This window comes from Trachurus japonicus, chromosome 17, assembly GCF_045865225.1.
Source record: "Trachurus japonicus isolate A0001 chromosome 17, Traja_1.0".
NCBI classification, from domain to species: Eukaryota; Metazoa; Chordata; class Actinopteri; order Carangiformes; family Carangidae; genus Trachurus; species Trachurus japonicus.
In genome coordinates, this window is record NC_140923.1 from 13,515,274 (window position 1) to 13,534,671 (window position 19,398).

At 42.2% G+C, this 19,398-nt stretch overlaps 1 protein-coding gene across 6 annotated transcripts in view; it reads left to right on the plus strand.

Annotated features, from left to right (window-relative positions):
* The window catches only part of mtcl1 (microtubule crosslinking factor 1), a 98,561-nt gene that overhangs the window by 69,832 nt on the left and 9,331 nt on the right, over positions 1-19,398 (plus strand). For 3 of the 6 annotated variants that reach the window (XR_015037985.1, XM_085803792.1, XM_085803791.1), the window contains 5 exons: positions 3,867-4,142; positions 8,593-8,937; positions 11,425-11,501; positions 14,748-16,410; positions 16,619-16,643. Coding sequence is in view for 5 of the 6 variants with exons in the window: in XM_085803792.1 (XP_085659918.1) it covers positions 3,867-4,142; positions 8,593-8,937; positions 11,425-11,501; positions 14,748-16,410; positions 16,619-16,636 (2,379 nt within the window). In the remaining variant the exon portion in view is untranslated. The remainder of the gene's footprint in view (positions 1-3,866; positions 4,143-8,592; positions 8,938-11,424; positions 11,502-14,747; positions 16,411-16,618; positions 16,644-19,398) is intronic. The other 3 variants (XM_085803790.1, XM_085803787.1, XM_085803789.1) reach the window with 1 other exon arrangement.

Genomic DNA, 19,398 nt, shown 5'->3' on the forward strand with positions numbered 1-19,398 from the left:
CATTTTTAATAAGAGAAAAAGAGATGAGGACCAAAAAAACAAGTTGATTTCATCTGATTTTAAAATATATATATATATATATATATATAAAAATCTGCAGTCGGATTCAGAAAATGTTAAGAAGTAAAAGTTCATTATATTAAAATGCAAAATGAATGGTGAGGTTCTTTAAATACAGCTGCTGCAGGTGTTTAGATCTTATTATTGCTGTGTTTCTTTTATTCTCATTTATGTGCTTCTGAGCTCCCATGACGAGCATGAATGAATTCTCTGCTTCACTTTATTCAATTATAAAACAGTGTTTATTGTTTGAATTGCTCTTTTTTAAAGTATTTAGAACTAAATGTACAAAGTAAAGAGTCTTAAAAATGGTTGATTTAGATTTCTAAAATGGAAAATGGTGCAGGAACTCTGTTATATGGAGATTTAGGTAGTGACTGTTTTTTTTCTTAATCTCTTTTAACAGATGTTCATGTTGTTGCTCAGGCTGCCTCATGTTTCGGGCTCCTACTGTAAATAACCAGCATCTATATTTATAATGTCTCACATCTCGTCTCTTCTTCAGTCAGCAGCTATTTCTGCTCACGTCACCACCTCCAGTGTGTAATCAGGCAGTTTTTAAAACCCAAGACAAAATAAGACGAGACAAACATTTGTGAATGGGAGTTATGTAAGCTGATGTTTGAAGGCAGAGTGTGTATGTGTGACTTTGTCTTAACACACACACACACACACAGTCTAGTTTGTACCATGTTATGTTGTGGGATGAAAAGCTCGTCTGAAGATTACAATGGTCTGTTCAGTCAGGGTGGTTTCCCTCTTGTCGCTCTGCAGCTTTGAAGATTTCTGCTGCACATCTGAATCCTCACGTTCAGTTCAGTTTTAAACGTATAGGGCCTCCTACATTTTAGTGAGGGAGGGCAGGGCAGCCCCCTCCTCAAGTTATTAACCTGTGTCTGCAAAACAACACAACCTTTCTTCATCTCATGTTGTGGTTTTTACATGATATTTCCATTTCTTCTTAAACTACTTGACTTTACTTGATGGTTTTAAACTGTTAGCTCCTTTTTTCACCCTTTTGATTCCGCTATATTGATTTATATATATATATATTTTGTTTTTTGTTCTTATGAAATTCACTCCTGCAGAGAGTTCGTGTTCGTACGGGGGTCAGCCCTATGTTCCCACAGCCCTATGTTCCCTCAGCCCTATGTTCCCTCAGTTTGGCTCGAGGTCCTGGTGCAAAGGACCCTAGGTTGAAATTACTCTGAATCATCCCTTTAAATGCGGTATAAAAATAAAAATGATTTGACTTAGAGTTTCATTTTGAGGAAATTCTTAGAAATAAGAAAAATCTTAGAAATTAGGCAACATAGAGATGAGGGAACATAGGACTGTGGGAACATAGGGCTGACCCCGTAGCACCTAGCAGTTAGCTTAGCTTATTGTAAATAATGGAAAAAACAAAGAGAAACGGCTAGCTACTGTATCTTAGCCTCCATCCAGTTCCTCTAAGATGAATTTTTTGAAATGTCAAAAAAATAGCCTAACTGTAAATCAACAAATTGTTGTTTTTAGATTCAAATTCTGACACAGATTTAAAAAACAAAGAACAAGACAGAACAGCAAGGTCTTGTGAGCTTTTGCAGGTTAGCTTATCTTAACAGAAACAGGCTACCAGTTCCCCCCTGTTTACAGTCTTTATGCTAAGCTAAGCTAAGCTAACTGCCACCAGGCCTCAGCTTCATATTAAATGCACAGATCTGACTCTTGGTAAACAAATAATAGCCTAGTATTTCAGTGGAGCATGATGTACTACTCCATTTGTTTTAATAGGATACAAAACACAAAAACCCTTTTATCTCTCACTCCACACCGTGTCTCTGTCATTCTGTCTCATCTTCCATCTCTACAATAAACCGAAAGTGACGAGTGAAACAAACTGAACAAAATACTCCAACTTAAGAGTCAGAAAATGAGCCTCATGCATCATTCATGAATCATGAAGACACATTTCCCCTAAAATTCAACCCAGCAGATTCGGTGTCTTTGGGGACTGCTGGATCTTCCTCTGGAGTTACAAATAAAGTTTTGTTGTTTGAACAAAATGCAGACAGAAAAACAGCACAAGTTTGTAAAGACTGAGTCACCGGCCGTCTGCTTCAATATTGATTGTGACGTGCGTAGTTCTTTTTCCCCACAAAACAAAACAAACCAAACCAAAACAAACCAAAACACTGCTCTGGATTAATCTTCTTTAAATGTGTTTTGGTTGTTTTTCATTTGTACATCCATCACTCATGATGTCACAGAGAGACACAGGCAGATTGATTAGTTTTGAATACATCTTTATTAAATCCACACTGATCAGTCCATGTGAGCTCATAGTGATAACTTACAATATGAGAAGGTCAGTTCAATGTATGTCTCAGTTTGCTTCAATATTCACTTATTGTAGGTGTGTGAGCACTTGGTTTGATTTTTGTATTTTATTTTTTATCACTATTCTCCTTTTTGATCTGAATAAAATCAAAATAAAGACTTAAAGTTAAAAAAAAAAGAGAAAAAGCTAAGACATGACAAGACAGAAAAGATCTTGTACAGTATAAATCCACTGATCTGTATGATGCATGACTTTGATCATCATTCATCAAAAACATATTGATCGGTTGGTGGGAGAGACAGAAACTGATCAAAACAAGTTTCTTAGAGGCTCTTTCATCATCTTCAAGAAAACAACAACAACAAAAAAATCTGTTTACTCTTCTGTCTTTTATTTTTTATTTATTGTTCCACCAAAATTTACCAAAAATAGGACACAAAATGAATTCACTTTCAAATATTACATTTAAAGGATTTCACGGTAACACTTTATAATAAGTAGGCTACACACAATAAAGCATTAGTTAAAGCAGATATCAGTGGCAGGGCCGTTTCGGCTAATGCTGTGTTCAAGGTAGGCTTTTGAAACCGTAAGTTACAGCTTCAAGTCACAACTACGACTTGGTAGCGTTCCAGGTAACCCGTAGCTCGTGTTTTTACCGTCCTGTTGTCTGTGAAAGTTCCCTATAACGGCCACTCGTAACTTCCGACCCGTGAACTCGTACCAGATCGAACTGGTATGACTTCACAGGAAGGAAAAACACAAAGTACGAGTTTCCTTGAACGCACCATGAGTTAGCAGCCCCCGCCCTTGTCAGGCATCAATTGGTCCTCGTGCTACGTCACCACATTCACGCGCATCCCTTGGCTGCACACACAGCCCTTCATGCCGTTCTCTCCCCTCATTGGATAACACTTGTATCCCACAAGGAAAATTTTCTCCTCGGGTTACAGCAGAGCAGAGTGACGGAGAGACTCGTGTTTAGGCTGAAATACTTCATGTAAGTGATTGCTGACGGAAAATAGGACTATTTAGGACTTATATTAACAAAAACATTCCACTGATATCTGCTTTAAGCATTAATAAATACTGAATTCTTCATTTATAACGTATGAATACTCATTAGTATGTAGTTTATAAATACAGTTAGTGCTTATTAATGATGAATAAAGTATTTTTAACTGTTTATAAACTACATACTAATGAGTATTCATGTGTTATAAATAATGAATTCAGTATTTCATGCTTAACTAATGCTGTGTAGCTACTTATTATAAAGTGTTACCGATTTAACAGCTGCAGAAACAATGTTTTTCTCTTTATGCATACTTTATATGTGGTAGAAATTATAATTTGGGAGCAGCTAGTTTGCTTTTTTTTATATATATATTTCCCTTGCTTTTTATTGATTATATATACATTATCACTTTGTATGTATATAAATAATCAGCTCATCATCTCCTGGTCTCTGCTCTGTGTGCAGCTGGAGGAGGAGGCAGGCGCCAGGGTGCGAGGTGAAGCGCAGGGCGATGAGGGGGAACCTGAGACCCGAGACCCCGAGTGGGCCATGATGCAGGAGCGCGAGGAGCACCAGCGCCTGCTGGCCGAGAGCCACAGCACCTCGCTGGACCTGCGCTGGAAGCTGCAGCACGGGGAGAAGAGGTGGGGCCGCGAGCGGGCCGAGCTGCTGGAGCGCTTCGACCGGGAGCGCCAGGAGTGGGACGGCAGCATGAGAGAGCTGCACCGCAAGATGGAGAGGGTGAGGAGGCGTCAGGGCCGTTGCTAGGAATTCTGGGCCCCGCTAAAGAATATAAAGTGGGCCCCTCCCCCTAACTTTTCCTTTTTTTTCTTAGACTACGCACAGTATGTATTATCGTTTTTTATTTAGCCTTCTTTGTTTTGATGCTAATGCAGCATTACACTGCAAAAACTCAAGTATCTTAGCAAGAATATTTGTCTTATTTCTAGTCAAAATGTAATTTCTAGTCAAAACAAATCTCATTATACTTAAAGTAAAACACTTCATATTAAAAGTAGCTTGTTTTTAGACACTTTTTACTTCTTTCAAGCATATTTTCACTTGGAATAAGTAGAAAAAATCTGATAGTGGAGCAAGTTTTTCTTCCTTATTACAAGCACAAAAAACTTACTTTCACTGGCAGATTTTTCTATTTATTGTGAATTTAAGTGAAAATGATCTAAAAACAAGTTAATTTTTAGGTAATGAGTCTTATTTTAAGTTGAAAGAGATTAGTTTTGACTAGAAATGAGACATTTGGACAAGAAATAAGACAAATATTCTTGGAAAGATGTTGAGTTTTTACAGTGTACTATGAGTATTAGTCAGGGTCTTACGCAGAATAAATCAGTCATACAAAGATTAGACTACTGGGGTTTTTTATGGGCCCCACTGGGCGCTGGGCCCCTAGAGTTATCATCACCTTTCTCCCCTATACAACGGCCCTGGGAAGGGTTAAAAACACAAAGGGTTGATTCAGCTGCTGCACATCTACATATTTCATATGTAAGGGGTTAAAAGGTTAAAATGTCCTACTTGACCTTCAAAACAGACGCTGACAAAACAATCTCAAGACAAGAGCCATTGAGTAGCTGTTCTGGAGCTTTCCACCGTATCACACTGTGATCGTCTGTTTCTGTGATAAAGATCAAACCTTCAGTCTCAGATCAAACCTTTGATGGACGAAAAACTTTGAAAGAAAAAAAGTAAGAGCTGCTGTTTCCAAGGTCGTTAGTGAACTTCATAAAAGTTTGGGAAAATCAATCAAACAAAGATTTTAGATTTGAGAGCTGCAGCAAATGATTATGTTTATTGCCAATAATCTGCCAATATCATATTTTCTAAACAGATTAATTACTTAGTCGACTTAGAGGTGACTTCAACCCAAAGAGTTTAATTTTACAGTCACATAGAAGAGAAAAGCAGAAAATGTGGTGTTTTGCTCAAGATTTTTTTGTGACCAAACAAATAATGTATGTTAAGTTATCTTCATCTCACTCTTTTAATTTCATTTTTTTGAGATTTTTATTATTTTTTTTGTCATTTGTGAGTCTTTTTTCTATGTGTAAGAGAGAATCAGTGACCTAATGTGAACGTCTCGTTGTTTGTGAAGACGAGACTCTGAGGAGGACGACTGCATAATTAATAATTAATGTCCCTTGTGAGATTTAATTAGCTGAACTGCAGTGACTCATCTCGTTTGTGTGTGTGTGTGTGTGTGTGTGTGTGTGATGTTCGGGGCAGGAAGTGGGAACATGCACTGGTTAATATGAGTGTGAGAGTGAAGTCGTACAACATATAAACCAGGAGTGTCTTTATGAACTCAGCTCACGTTTACCAGCTCGGAAAAAAAACTGCTGATGCACCTCTGAATGAAGTCTCACACAGCAGCAGCAGCAGCAGCAGCAGCAGGAAGCACAGATGCATTATTCAGCAATGGTGCAGCAAACTACAAAGCACAGGTCACCGGCTGAGCAGCAGCTCACACTGGCAGGGTGAAAGTGAATGAGTAATGCGGCTTCACTCCTTTAACCTTAAGCAAGGAGCTTAACCCCCGAACGTCGCAGGCAGCAGTCGCCGAGTGTCGATGAAAACGAATGAATACAGTTTGTGTGTCAGTTTAATTCCAGGAAAGCAGAGTGAAGCATATTTGGCATAAACCTCCTCCTCCTCATGTTGCTGCTGCTGCTGCTGTTTAATTGAAATGTTGTGTAAATCTCCAGAGCTTCTCCAGGCCGGTTAGCGGATCTTATTAACTTATTGTGAATTGTTGTTTATGTCAACTCAACTGATGAGTTAACAAGAAAAATTAGTTAGTTTTTTAGTTTAGTGTGTTTATTTCGGTCTTATAAAAACAAATACAATAGACAAATATAAAGGTATAAATACAAAACAAAACAAAACAAAACAAATCAGAACAAAAACACAACAAGCAATACAATTCACTTTGACCGAAAAGGTGTAGGCTGAAGCATCAGCTTATTTTGCCTACCCTTCTTAAATTAACATTTTCCGTTCACTCAATTTAAAAAATTTTTACAGAAAAAAAAACCTGCATATTCTACATACAGCAGTTTATAAGCACACTGGTATTTATAGATCAGTTTTATATTTATTAATAATATTATTTTTGAATAACTTTTTGAATCTATTAAGTGTGTTGCACAGTTTGATTTCTAATTCTAGATTATTCCATTGATTGACTCCTGTAATTGATATACATCTTTGTTTCACATTTGTTCGTACTTTTGCTTTTGTATACACATAAGTCCCACAGGTAAAAATCACAGGTTAAAGAAACGTTAACAGGACATTTACACTGTGAAACTGTATAGAGCTGCAACAATTAATCTATTAATCGAACAATAATCGATTTATAAATTAATCGTCAACTATTTTGAGTAGTTTTTTTAAGAAAAAAAAGTCAGTATGGAGTCAGATCAGTCTCACAATGAATGAATGCACACAGAAGGAGTCACAAATATTTTGGCATTTGTATGTAAATGACTCTCTCCACAAAATATTTTTTAATGCACACAGAAAATATTTGTAATTCCATATCAATCTAAAAAAGAATCCACGTATATTTTGTTGATTAATATGGTTCACAAATGTATTTCTGATGCAAACATTGTGGTTTGTGAACCTGCAGATTCAGTTTATTATAGTTTGTGTATAAATGAAAGCTAAACTACACTTCAACCTTAAGGGGATTTGAACGTCTTAACCAAATTTCATTGAAATTTGTCCAGTAGTTGTTTTTTGTGATGAGTCAGTCCAGACCAAAGTGGTGAAGCGACGGGTCCAACGTCTTCTTCTTCCACTGAGACAGACTCACTCTCATGACTGGATGACTTCATTATAGATCTAACACAGACAGTCAGATTGAACATCTGCAGTTATCTAAATGTCAAGACGTCCTCCTCACAAGTAACCGTCCATTTAAAACTACTTTTAACCAAGTCTGGATATGTTTGAAATGTTCTCCTCTGATTATAACTCACCCACTTGCCGTTTCATTTCATTTCATTTTTGATTTATTTCATTCATGGTATGTACATTCTCACATAGTTGCACATATACATTGTGTACACATTTTCACCATGAATGAAAAGGAGCAGGATGAAGAAAAAACGTATAATACCTGCCCCTCTCTGTTGTTACAAATTTCATTGGCTTACTTCAACACCAGTATTATTCTCTGTTTCAAAATATTAAAGATGATGAAACATAGTAATGACAAAAAAACAAAAATAACGGTAAACACCACTCGCCTATCTATCTTTTTCTCTTTCTCCTTCTTCTTTTTTGTAGATACTTATCTTTTCTTTTTTTAAACATTTTCTTAAACTGAGACATACTTGTACAGCTTTTCAATTCCTTGCTTTGTGAATGCCATACTTTTACACCTACAACAGAAATACACATTTGTTTTAAGCTTAAAGCAGAAGTAAGCGATCCGGTCGTTTTGGTTAATGCTGCGTTCCAGGCAGGCTTTTGAAACCGTAAGTTACAGCTTTAAGTCACGACTTACGACTTTGTAGCGACTTTGTAGCGTACCTGTGAAAGTCACTATAACGGCCACTCGTAACTTCCGACCCGTGAACTCGTACCAGATCGAACTGGTACGACTTCACAGGTCGGAAAAACACGAGTTACGGGTTGCCTTGAACGCACCGTAACGTCTTGTCAGCCGATGGAGTTAGCAGCCCCCGCCCTCGTCATGGATCTATTGGTCCTCGTCCCTACGTCACCACATTCATGCGCATCCCTTGGCTGCACACACAGCCCTGCATGCCGTTCTCTCTCCTCATTGGATAAAAATTGTAGGATACGAGAAAAGTTTTCTCCTCGGCTCAGAGCAGAGCAGAGTGACTGACAGACCCGTGTTTCGATCCAAACACTCTATGTAAGTGATTGCTGTGGGAAGATATAACTATTTAAGACTTATATTAACACAAAAATATCGCTTACTTCTGCTTTAACCTTGCAAATGAATGTTTAAAATCAAGCTTCAGTCTGTTGTCCCCTTCCTCCAATTTAAACAAGCTTTGTAAATGTTCTGGTAATGATCTGTTCTTTGCTTATAAACTAATTATTTTTAGGGTCTGTAATTCTATTATATCAGCCATTTTCAACAAACCTGTAGAAATAAAAAAAATCGATTTGATCTCTGTGGTTCTTCCTGCAGATGCAGAGAGAGCTCAATTCTCGGCGCGGCGAAGGCATCGACGTGAAAGACGGCAGCTCGGTCCACAGGGGCGTGTTCTCTCCTCAGGACAGTCCCTGCACCGCCCCCCGGTCGCCTCGCTCCCCGCGCTCCCCCTGCACCTCCACCCCCGTCCTGGCCCCTCCCACGCGCTCCCACTCCGACTCGGAGGCCATGCTGGAGGGTCCGGGCGGCGCCATGAGGCTGAAGGGCCCGACGGCCGAGAACCTGTTCCTGGACGCGCTCACTCTGGACGCCGTCAGCGGCCTGGAGGTCCCGCCGCCCTGCAGACTGGAGAGTGAGAAGCGGTTCCCCTGCATGAAGGAGGTAACACACACACACACACACATCAGTCAGGAAGATAATGCAGCACATTAAAGGGATAGTTCAACATTTTGGCAAATTCGCCTGTTCGTTACCTTTAATTATCGGTGCATGTTGTTTTGAGATCAGCGGAGCAGAGACGTGAGCTGCTCAGTGAACACAATGGAGGTGAACGGTACAAGTTCTCTGTCCCTCATCAAACTCATCAAATACACAATCCAACAACTCCAAAACGCTCTGATGGACAAGTTGTGACCTGCACATTCACCACGCTATGAGATAATCATGTAACATTACGAGTTTTTTTTTTTTTAAGTATATATTTTTTATTTTATCCCACATAAGACTAGAGATAAGAAATGGGGGAAATAAAGTAGGTTAAACAGCACGCGGACAGAGAAATAAAAATAAAAATACAACATACAAAAAAAAAACACACCAAACAACAAAAAATACCAACAACAAGAGAACGAAATTAAAATAAATTATAATAATAAAAAACAATAAGGAAGCAATTTATAAGATTACCACAGATTACCTATACATCTTTCAGTTACTAAGAGTCATTCAATCATTTGTGAAAAAAAATAACCACTACAGCCGTACAGTTTACATGATAGAAAATGGTTGAGGAAAAAGAAAAAAGAAAAAGAGGAGGGGAGTGTAGACTACCCAGCCACTAACTCTATGAAGGAGCGCCAAGTCCTATGGAAGCTCTCTTCAGTTACGAGTTGTTTTTGAGGCAAATGCAGCCGGAAAGTAGTTCAGAGTTTTTGCTTCATTTGTCAATGTTACATAATTATACATGATTATTTCATAGCGTGGTGAATGTGCAGGTCACAACTTGTCCACCAGAGCGTTGTGGAGTTGTTGGATTGTGTATTTGATGAGTTTGATGAGTGACAGGGGACCTGTACCGTTCACCTCCATTGTGTTCACTGAGCAGCTCACGTCTCTGCCCCGTGGATCTCAGAACAACATGCACCGATAATTAAAGGTAATTAACCTACTGCTATGACTATAGGGATTATGGCAATAGGTGAATTTGCCAAAATGTTGAACTATCCCTTTAACACATAAAAGCTGTTTGTGCCAAGATGAGAAGAGTATGTTCAAACTGAAATGAGCTGAAATGACGAGGCAAGAAATAACTTTGTTGATCGCTTCATCACTTTGGATGAATCTAGAGTATTAAATATATTATAAATACTATTGGATGGAAGTCTGGGAGGTCTGATGGACACGTAGGCGGTGACATTTTTGTCCAGTTCTTTAGTTTATGACCAAATATCTGCAGAATAAAACTGACATTCCCATGAGCCTCAGCTGTACCTTGTCCTCAGAGCTCGTTTGCATAAATTTAGCATATTAATCCTATAATCTAAGGTGGTAAATATTAAACCCGAGCACTGACTTTAGCAGTGCCGCCTCACTGAGTCACAAACTCGACCTCAGGCTCTCAGTCTCAGTCATTTGAATGATGGTGCTTTTCTTCATCATACATGAAAATTAAGTTAATATTTTTGGGAGTGTCGAGCAGATAAATGACTCGTGTTGCTTGGTGACTGTTGTGTCATGGAGGTAAAGGCAGTTTTTCATCATTTTGTGACATTTCACAGCCAAAGTGATGAATGGATTCATCTTGATTAGTCAATTACTAATGACAGGTTCATTAGTTAGTTCAGACCACTCAGTGAAAAGATGAACATCTCAGACATATTTAACTATCAAGGTATCCTGACACTGCTGCGTCTGCCATAACGGTGTGTAAGTGTAACTCTGACCTCCGTTTGCCTCCGTCCGCCTGAAGGTTTTGTAGCTGAAGGACTGTGCTACTTCAAGGAAGCAGAAAATGTCTGTAACATTTCTCCAGAAAAAGCTTAATCGGGTCTTTTTTTTTGTATCCATGTAGTTTGACTGTGGGGAAAAGTGACTATTACTGTAAGTGCTCAGGTGGAAAGTCATCCTCTTAATGGAAATTCATCTAAATGTAAATTTCAATTTAAATGTGTTCACTCTGGAACAGATGCCCAACACCATGTTTTAGTCCTAGCCGAGGGAAATGGCTTCATTTCTAATTGTATATTCATTATATAGCAAGTTTTATCTCTTCTTATTTTATTTTTCTCACACTGAACTTCACCAAAATTAATCTCAGTCACCAACTGAGCTTTGAGAAACACTTAGAAGAAAGTTTAAGGAGTTGTATTTAGAGAATATTAAAAACTGAGGCACAAAAGTAAATCACTGTGAAACGTATTATTCATCCAAAAGGAGTAGAACCAAAAAGCTATGATGTAATTTGACATAATTTCTTTTAATTTAGCGTTAATGGGTTTCCTAGTTTTCAAATTACAAACTCTCATTTGAGGAAAAGGCTGGTATTTATTATTTTTCCTTTCAGAAGCTGCAGCATATAAATAACATCACACTACAGCCTTTATCTACAGGACTGAACTGTTGTTCGTGTTGTTTTGTTTTGTGTTCAAGGCCCTGAATGAGATTTCGGAGAGAGAAGGCGATCCTGCGTATCCAGAGGACGAGATGGGCGGCGGGAGTCTGCTCAGGTAACCTCTACCAAAAGAAAAAAAGAAAGAAAAAAAAAGGAATACTTCACCCAAAATCGACACCAATCATCTACCCACCATCATGCCAAGAGTTTGAAGAACTTTCTGAGTCATCAAAACTCTTTAGGAGTTCTAGGGGGGGTCCGGCTGGCAACGGGTTTTCATATAATGGCGGCAGATAGAGTTCACTTTTGAATCGTCCAAAACACACACTATGAAACATCCAGATACCTCCACACTGCTCGTCTGTACTGACCCAAGTGTCCTGAAGCCGCCACATGAAAAAGTTGTTGGGAAAAAATCAATTTGATCTCTGTTTTTATCCTTGTTGTAGCAGCAGCTCCCAGAGGTTCTGTTGAGGTTTGTGCGCATGAGCGAGATTTGCTGCGAGATGTTCGTTCGTCGTTGTAAACCACTGAATGTATGATGTAAACACGGAAGAACATCTCACATCCATTGGGAGCTACTGCTACAACAAGGCTAAAAACAGAGATCAAATCAATTTTTTCCAAACAACTTTTTCATGTGGCGGCTTCAGGACACTTGGGTCAGTATGGACAAGCATTATGGAGGTATTTGGATGTTTCATAGTGTTTTGAACTCTATCGCCGCCATTATATGAAAATCCGTTGCCAGCCGGACCCCCCCTGGAACTCCCAAAGCGTTTTGATGACTCTGAAAGTTCTCCGAACCCTTCCTTGGCGTGACGGTGAGTAGAAAATTGGTGAATTATCGATTTTTGGGTGAAGTATCCCTTTAAAGGTTGGGTCTTTTGTGCCCAAAAATAAACACTAGACTTATACAAATGAAATCCGTCTTAATCATCTCCTATGGGGCTTCTAGTCCTGTGTGGTGGGGGCTGTGCCTGCAGCGCCCCCTCCCCCTGCCTGTATTTTGGTCTTTTGCTCTGTTTTGTTGTGCACAGGGACGTTTCTGGGTGGAGAGCGAGAGAGTCTGTGTTTTCTCTCCAGCCAATGACGGAGCTCAGGTGAAGCTATGTGCAGCAGAGTAGGAGGCTCAGGCCTGCTAGCCGCACTAGCTGCCTCTGATGCTGCCGAGTCCAGGGCCGGCCCTAGGATTTTGGTGGCCCTAAACAAGATTTTTGTTTGTGGCCCACAAGCGCAAACACCAAATCACTGGTTAAAACTGAATACAGACATGTTATGCCCTCTGAGCCATTTTCTCGACTTCTATCGAATTCTATCTTTTTAAGATACTTTCAATACTCAAGTGTTTTATGTCCGCTCTAAGTACACTGAGGCCAATTTGTCCTATAACACTATATAAAGAAATGATTTAGGCCAAATGCTGGAAATTTGAGGTCTGCATTTTGAAAAATTTCAAATCCCTTGTGAAAACACCTTCAGTCATGAGAACGAACTGTTTTGGTGCTTGAAATAGGATATGAATACAGTAATAGATAAGTGTAGAAAACAAGTCTAAAATGAAATTTTGTAAAATTGCCTTTTGAGCATAAATGTTGTCATTCTGCCATTCTATTTTCACCAAATGTCTCAAATGTGAGATAAAAGAAGCTGAATATTGACTTCAAATTAGCCTACATATAAAGCTCGTAGCACGTGTGCTAACGGCTGTGGCCCTAAACAACCGCATAGAGTGTTTATGCCAGCGGCCGGCCCTGGCCGAGTCTCTCTCAGCAGTGAGTCAGGACCACAAAGAAAAAGAAATACAGTCTGAGCAAAGTGCTGGAGCCGCGGGCCGATTCCCGACCGTCACCGGCAACTAAAGCCTCGACTGGTAACAAACAGAGCCGTTTGATGAGCTAGCTCGATGCTAACTTCGGCTAGCGGTAGCGGTTAGCATCCGCCGCTAACACCGTCTTCCCAGCTCACCACAATGACATAACAACGGAGGCTCCCGGTGTTGGTGACGGTCGGCTATCGGCCCATGGCTTCAGCGCTTCTCTCGGACTGTATTTTCTTTCCTTTACGGTCTTGACAACTGCTGCTGTCCGGGGCAGGAGGCTACACAGTTGAGCCCAAGAGGAGGGGCGCAGTTTGAATGTTTTTTTTACAAACTGCAATGAACAAAACTCCAGACCCTACCTTTAAGTCAAACTCAGTTCAAAGAGTCCGATCACGGGCAAACTCTGAATTTAAAATTCAGAGAAAAGCAGCTGCGTTGTCACAGATGCCCCCTCATCATCCCGCCCCCCTGAGAAATCGGTTGTTGATTCTTATTAACTGTTACTTGAAGTGACAGTGAGTTTAACCCCGGGGGATTTTTTTCTGTGAAAGTTTCTCTCGTGGTGAGGAAGTGATCCAGCTCCGCTCACTGTGCTGATAAATAATTCACACACTCGTAGGCTACAACATTAAAACACAATGAGCTGCTCTGGGGAAAAAATTATGCGTTGTTTCTGCAGTGGGAATATGAATGGGATGAGATCATGATTGAGTTGTAACGTTTGTTGTTGTGTTCCGTTAGCAACGCCAGCCCATAGCCCTGCCCAGAGATTTACAACATACATTGTTGTGAATGGACCCAAAGAAACTATTTTCACGGCCTAAAAGAGGTTTTACCTGAAAAAAAATACACAGTTCCATTGTTCACTATAATATAATTTTTTCCAGCCCTTCAAAGTGCAGGAAAAACACTAGTTTTTATTTGGAGCTAACCAACTGCTGATCGGTGGGCGCTAACCCTGGGCGGAGGGATACGTGAGTTGGTTAGGTCCAAATAAAAACTGCGTTTTTCCTGCACTTTACAGAAGTATATTTTTTATACTTTTATATTTTTTTATACTTCTCTTAATATCTTGGTTGCCCCTATATTTATAAATGTCTATATTTTATTCTTTTTATCAGTCCACCATAGTGTGCATGGCATGTCTGAGTGTGTTTGTATGTGCTGCTGCTGTAACTCGTGAATTTCCCCGTCGTGGGTTGAATAAAGGCATACTTTTACTTTTTACTTTTTTACTTTTTACTTTGAAGGGCTGGAAAAAATTATATTATAGTGAACAATGGAACTGTGTATTTTTTTTTTCACGTAAAACCTCTTTTAGGCCGCGAAAATAGGCAGTTTCTTTGGGTCCATTCACAACACTGTATGTTGTAAATCTCTGGGCAGGGCTATTATGGGCTGGCGTTGCTAACGGGAGGAGTGCAGAGAGTCTTCTACTGCAATTAAAGTACTTAGGGGCTATTTGTAGATCATACAACCCCACTTTAAAAAAATGATACTATCCCTTTAATGTGTGTGTGTTTCTGTGTGTGTCTCCAGAGCCAAGTCCATCTGCTCCATGAGCGACTTCCAGCGGCTAATGGACAGCTCGCCGTTCCTGCCCGATAAAACTCGCCACGGGGACCCGGGCCAGGACGACGTCACTCCGCCTCTGTCCCCCGACGACCTCAAGTACATCGAGGAGTTCAACAACAAGGGCTGGGACTTCCCATCGTCCACCTCCGGCCCCGGCCATCCCGCCCGCGAAGCGTGGACGGAGGAGGCGCCACGGGGCGGAGGCGGGGGGGAGGGGCCCGTTCCTGATCCATTCCAGCCGGCCGCCTGGTTCCTCACCACCAGCGCCACGTTGACCACCAGCACCCTGAGCAGCCCCGAGCACTGCCACAAGTCGCCGCTGAGGGGCAACGGCGCCGCGGCGACGGTGGAGCATTATGGGATGCACCTGCTGCACAGCCCCACCCGACCCGGGGCGGCCGAGCGCTCGACTGCCCAAGACCCCGACTTCCTGTACGCCAAGGGGACCAAAGCGAGGGGCGGCGGCGGAGGAGGAGGAGGAGGAGGAGAGGCCGGGGTGGGCGGCGGCGGCGGCGGCGGCGGGCCAGACGAGGTGTTTGGCGGCGGTGGCGGCAGCGGGCGGTGGGCGTGCGGGCTGCTGGAGGGCGGCGGGCTGAGGACTTCCCCTAGTCAGTCGCCCATCTGCCCCACGGTGGGCTACGCCGCCGCCGCCTCGCTGGAGCTGCAGCTCGCCAGGAACATGAGCGACGACATGAAGGAGGTGGCCATCTCCGTGAGGAACGCCATCCGCTCGCCGCCGGTGGGGCCCGTCGTCCGGGACACGGCGTGCCAGACCAACGGCTTCACGACGCGCGGCACGCAGACCACCCAGACCATCAGCGTGGGTCTGCAGACCGACCTGCTGCGCAACCTGACCAGCAGCCCGCACCGCTGCCTCACGCCGAAGGGCGGCGGCACGCCCATCTCCTCGCCGTCCCGCAGCCTGAGGAAGGTCCAGTACTCGCCCGTCGTCCAGAGCAAGTTCGAACGACCCTGCTGCTCTCCGAAGTACGGCTCGCCCAAACTCCAGCGCAAACTGTCCACGTCCAGCAAGACCGACCTGCCCAACGCCGGCCGCGCCCCGACGCCCACCACGCCGCAGAAGGGCAACAGCGAGTCGGCGTGGGCGCGCTCCACCACCACGCGCGACAGCCCCGTCCACACCACCATCAACGACGGCCTCTCCAGCCTCTTCAACATCATCGACCACACGCCCGTGGTCTACGACGCCATGCAGAAGTTCAACAAGTCGCCCAGCCGCTCCCGGCCCACGCCGCCCCCCACCACCGAGCCCAGCCCGGCCCACGTCGCCAACGCCGCCGTCGCCGCCACGGACCCCCCCGGGCCACGCAGCGCCACGCAGCCGGAGTGCTGCTTGCGGGCGGCTCGAGGGCGCTCGCCGAGCCCCGTGCAGCTGATCGTGGAGACGCAGCCTGGCGACAAGAACCCGGAGGTGGTGATGAGCATCCGGCAGGACCTGTCGGCGCCGCCCGGCTACACGCTGGCGGAGAACGCCGCGCGCATCCTCAACAAGAAGCTGCAGGAGCAGAGCTTCCGGGAGGAGCGGCGGCTGCAGGGCGGAGCGGCGAGCGGCGGCAGCAGCAGCCGGCAGCCCGACGCCGACAGAGGACCGTCTGGATGTATGGAGGTAAATATGCAGACGCACTGGATCCGCCGCCTCGTCGCTCATTTGATCTGGCGCCCGTGTTTTATGACGCAGTGATACAGTTTGATGGTTGACGTGACGACAAACTTTTTAAAGGATGTTTGATTGAAGAAAAAAAACGCTAAGCAAAGAAATTAGCTGCTTTTCATTATTGTGCCAGATCACTAAAATGTTCATGCTTCTTTCTCAGATCGAAAGCACTGACTGATGCCATGGTAACGTTAAAATATTTAACCCTCTTCAGTGATACTGAACTTTTCTTCAGCTCTGCATATACATAGACTGTTAAAGGTTTCCTCTTCTTCTTCCTCTTCGTCTGTACTTTCCTCTCTTTACTCATGTGACCTCCTTGTAGCTTGGCTTTCATTTCTGTGCTTTTCAATTACCGCCACGGCCCGACCGAATCGTTTTCATCGCTGCAGCAGTGAACTTTAATGATCTCACAGTAATGATCCGAGTGGAGTCATAGTTACGAAGCTGCATATTTAAAGGGATAGTTCACCCAAAATTCAAATTTCACTCATTATCTACTCACCCTCATGTCGACTAAGGGCTGGGAGAAGTTTCAGAGTCCTCTGTGGCTTCTCTGAGTTACGGGGGGGAGGGGTCCACGCAGCAGTATTTGTCCATATAATGGTTGTGAATGGTGCTCACTTTTCTTCGTCCAAAAGGACACACCAAAAAACATCCAAATACCTCCATGCTGCTCGTCTGTAATGTCCCTCTTGTATTGAAGCCCCGACATGAGAAACTGTTCCGCCGGCGTGATTTGCACTGACACAGGAAGAGCAGTGAACTGAGACACTGGGAGCTTCCGCTACAAACAGGCTTAAAATATAGACTTATTTAATTTTTTTCGGAACAATTTCTCATGTCGGGGCTTCAATACAAGAGGGACATTACAGACGAGCAGTATGGAGGTATTTGGATGTTTTTTGGTGTGTCTTTTTGGACGAAGAAAAGTGAGCACCATTCACAACCATTATATGGACAAATACTGCTGCGCGGACCCGCCCCCCCCCCCCCATAACTCAGAGAAGGCACGAGGACTCTGAAACTTCTCCCAGCCTTTAGTCGACATGAAGGTGAGTAGATAATGAGTGAAATTTGAATTTTGGGTGAACTATCCCTTTTATCATCTCTCGTCAGCTTCCTCTGTTTCAATTGTTCAATCAGAATTTTAAGTGGGACCTCGTTTTTTTGAGGGCGAACTGATTTTCCCTCTGCCAAACTAAAAACGAGAAAAGCGCTTGATGAATTTTACTTGATGAAATCAGCGCTCTCACAACGTCGGTCGGGCCCCCTTTTTTTTTTTCCAGACCACCCATTCAGCTGACCTGTGGGACAAATAAATGATAGATACATCCCAACCATCTTTCTGGTCATGTTTAAATGATGAAACAGAAAGATAAAATGCACTCAGCACAGCAGCCTGTCCTGTATCTGCTCTTATTTGACCGACCATAGAGAGATTAAAACTCCAGAGAAGTATGTCGTGCTGTGCTACGCTAAAGCCGTACATTAAAACAATGTACCACCACCACCCCAGACAAAGTGTATATTTAAAACCATTACATGTGCAGCAAGCAGCATTAATCCCACATGTGCTGATTAATATGCCCACTAACATGAAGTTTGCACCAGCTGCTGTTCACTGATCTGCAGCAGCACAGACAGCGTAAGATTAGAGTCTGGTATGTGATTTGTTTTTTTAGTGGAGAGTGTGTTTCCTGTAGTCGTTCACTGAGAGATGCTGCTGTGACTCCTGTGGACGACGGTCACGGCTCGACCAGAGCAGAGTAATGTACTGTGATGTTAGCGAAGCATGCTACATGTCAGTGTTGTAACATAGACCTGGATTTGGATCATATTTTACTTCAATTATCTGTGCTTTGAATGGATGGATACACACAGAAAGTAAATTATTAAGGATGGTTCAGGGATGGGCCATATGACATCAACCATATATGATGATATATGTCATTTAATATCACATTATACAGTCATTGACAAAAGTCAAAATATGAAAAATTATGAATAATTTCGACATTATTTTTGTATGCGGCAAGACTTTCTGTCCTAATTAAATGATAAAACTCAATGAATGATATAAAACTTTATTTTGGTGAACTAAAAAATATTCTAGAGGGCTTGAGCCATTTCTAATTCCAGTTGATCGCCTACAAGTCAAGTTATTATTTGCTGTTCCTACAATATGGATAAGCGACAAGACTTTTGTCAATGACTGTATGTCATGATTATATAGGAGATACTAGAAATCCAATCGAGAAAAAAGGCCTGTTTCAACTAATTCACTGAATCTGGGCTGCAACCAGAAATTTATGTGAGTATGTTGCGCCAATTCTACACATCAGAGTTTATTTACAGGTGTTAGAAGTACTGATCCACATATGAAAGGCCTGTGCAAAGCCTGTACTATACTTAGGACTAGCAACTCAATTAGCCGCCAACTGGACAACACAGTCAGTGATTGGGTCTGACGCATGTGCCAGACTTTCAAGGAAGATAAACATGACATTGCAGATTCTGCTGCATCAACTTTGATGCATTTAACAAAAACTGTAGATAGATACAGTACATTTACTTTATTGATCCCAAACTCAGCAATTCTTATGTTACAGCTGCAAGTTATTTGACACAGAGAGGTTGCACTGTACAAATATTTAATAAAAAAGAATACAGTATCTACAACAGAACAAACTTGATATGGTATTAAGATAAATATATTACACTATAAATTCTGCAAATCTAAGATAATCTTTGTCATTTTTCCTTTAAAACATAACAATATCCAACACAAGATTTTTTACATTTTTTTAAAAAATATTTTACACTTTTGCATTTTACATTTTAATTTCCAAAACCCTGAGGTTCTCCATTTACAGTCACATGAAACAGAGAGAAACAGTAGAACCAGAAACATTTGACATTTTTTTTCATCTCTGCTGG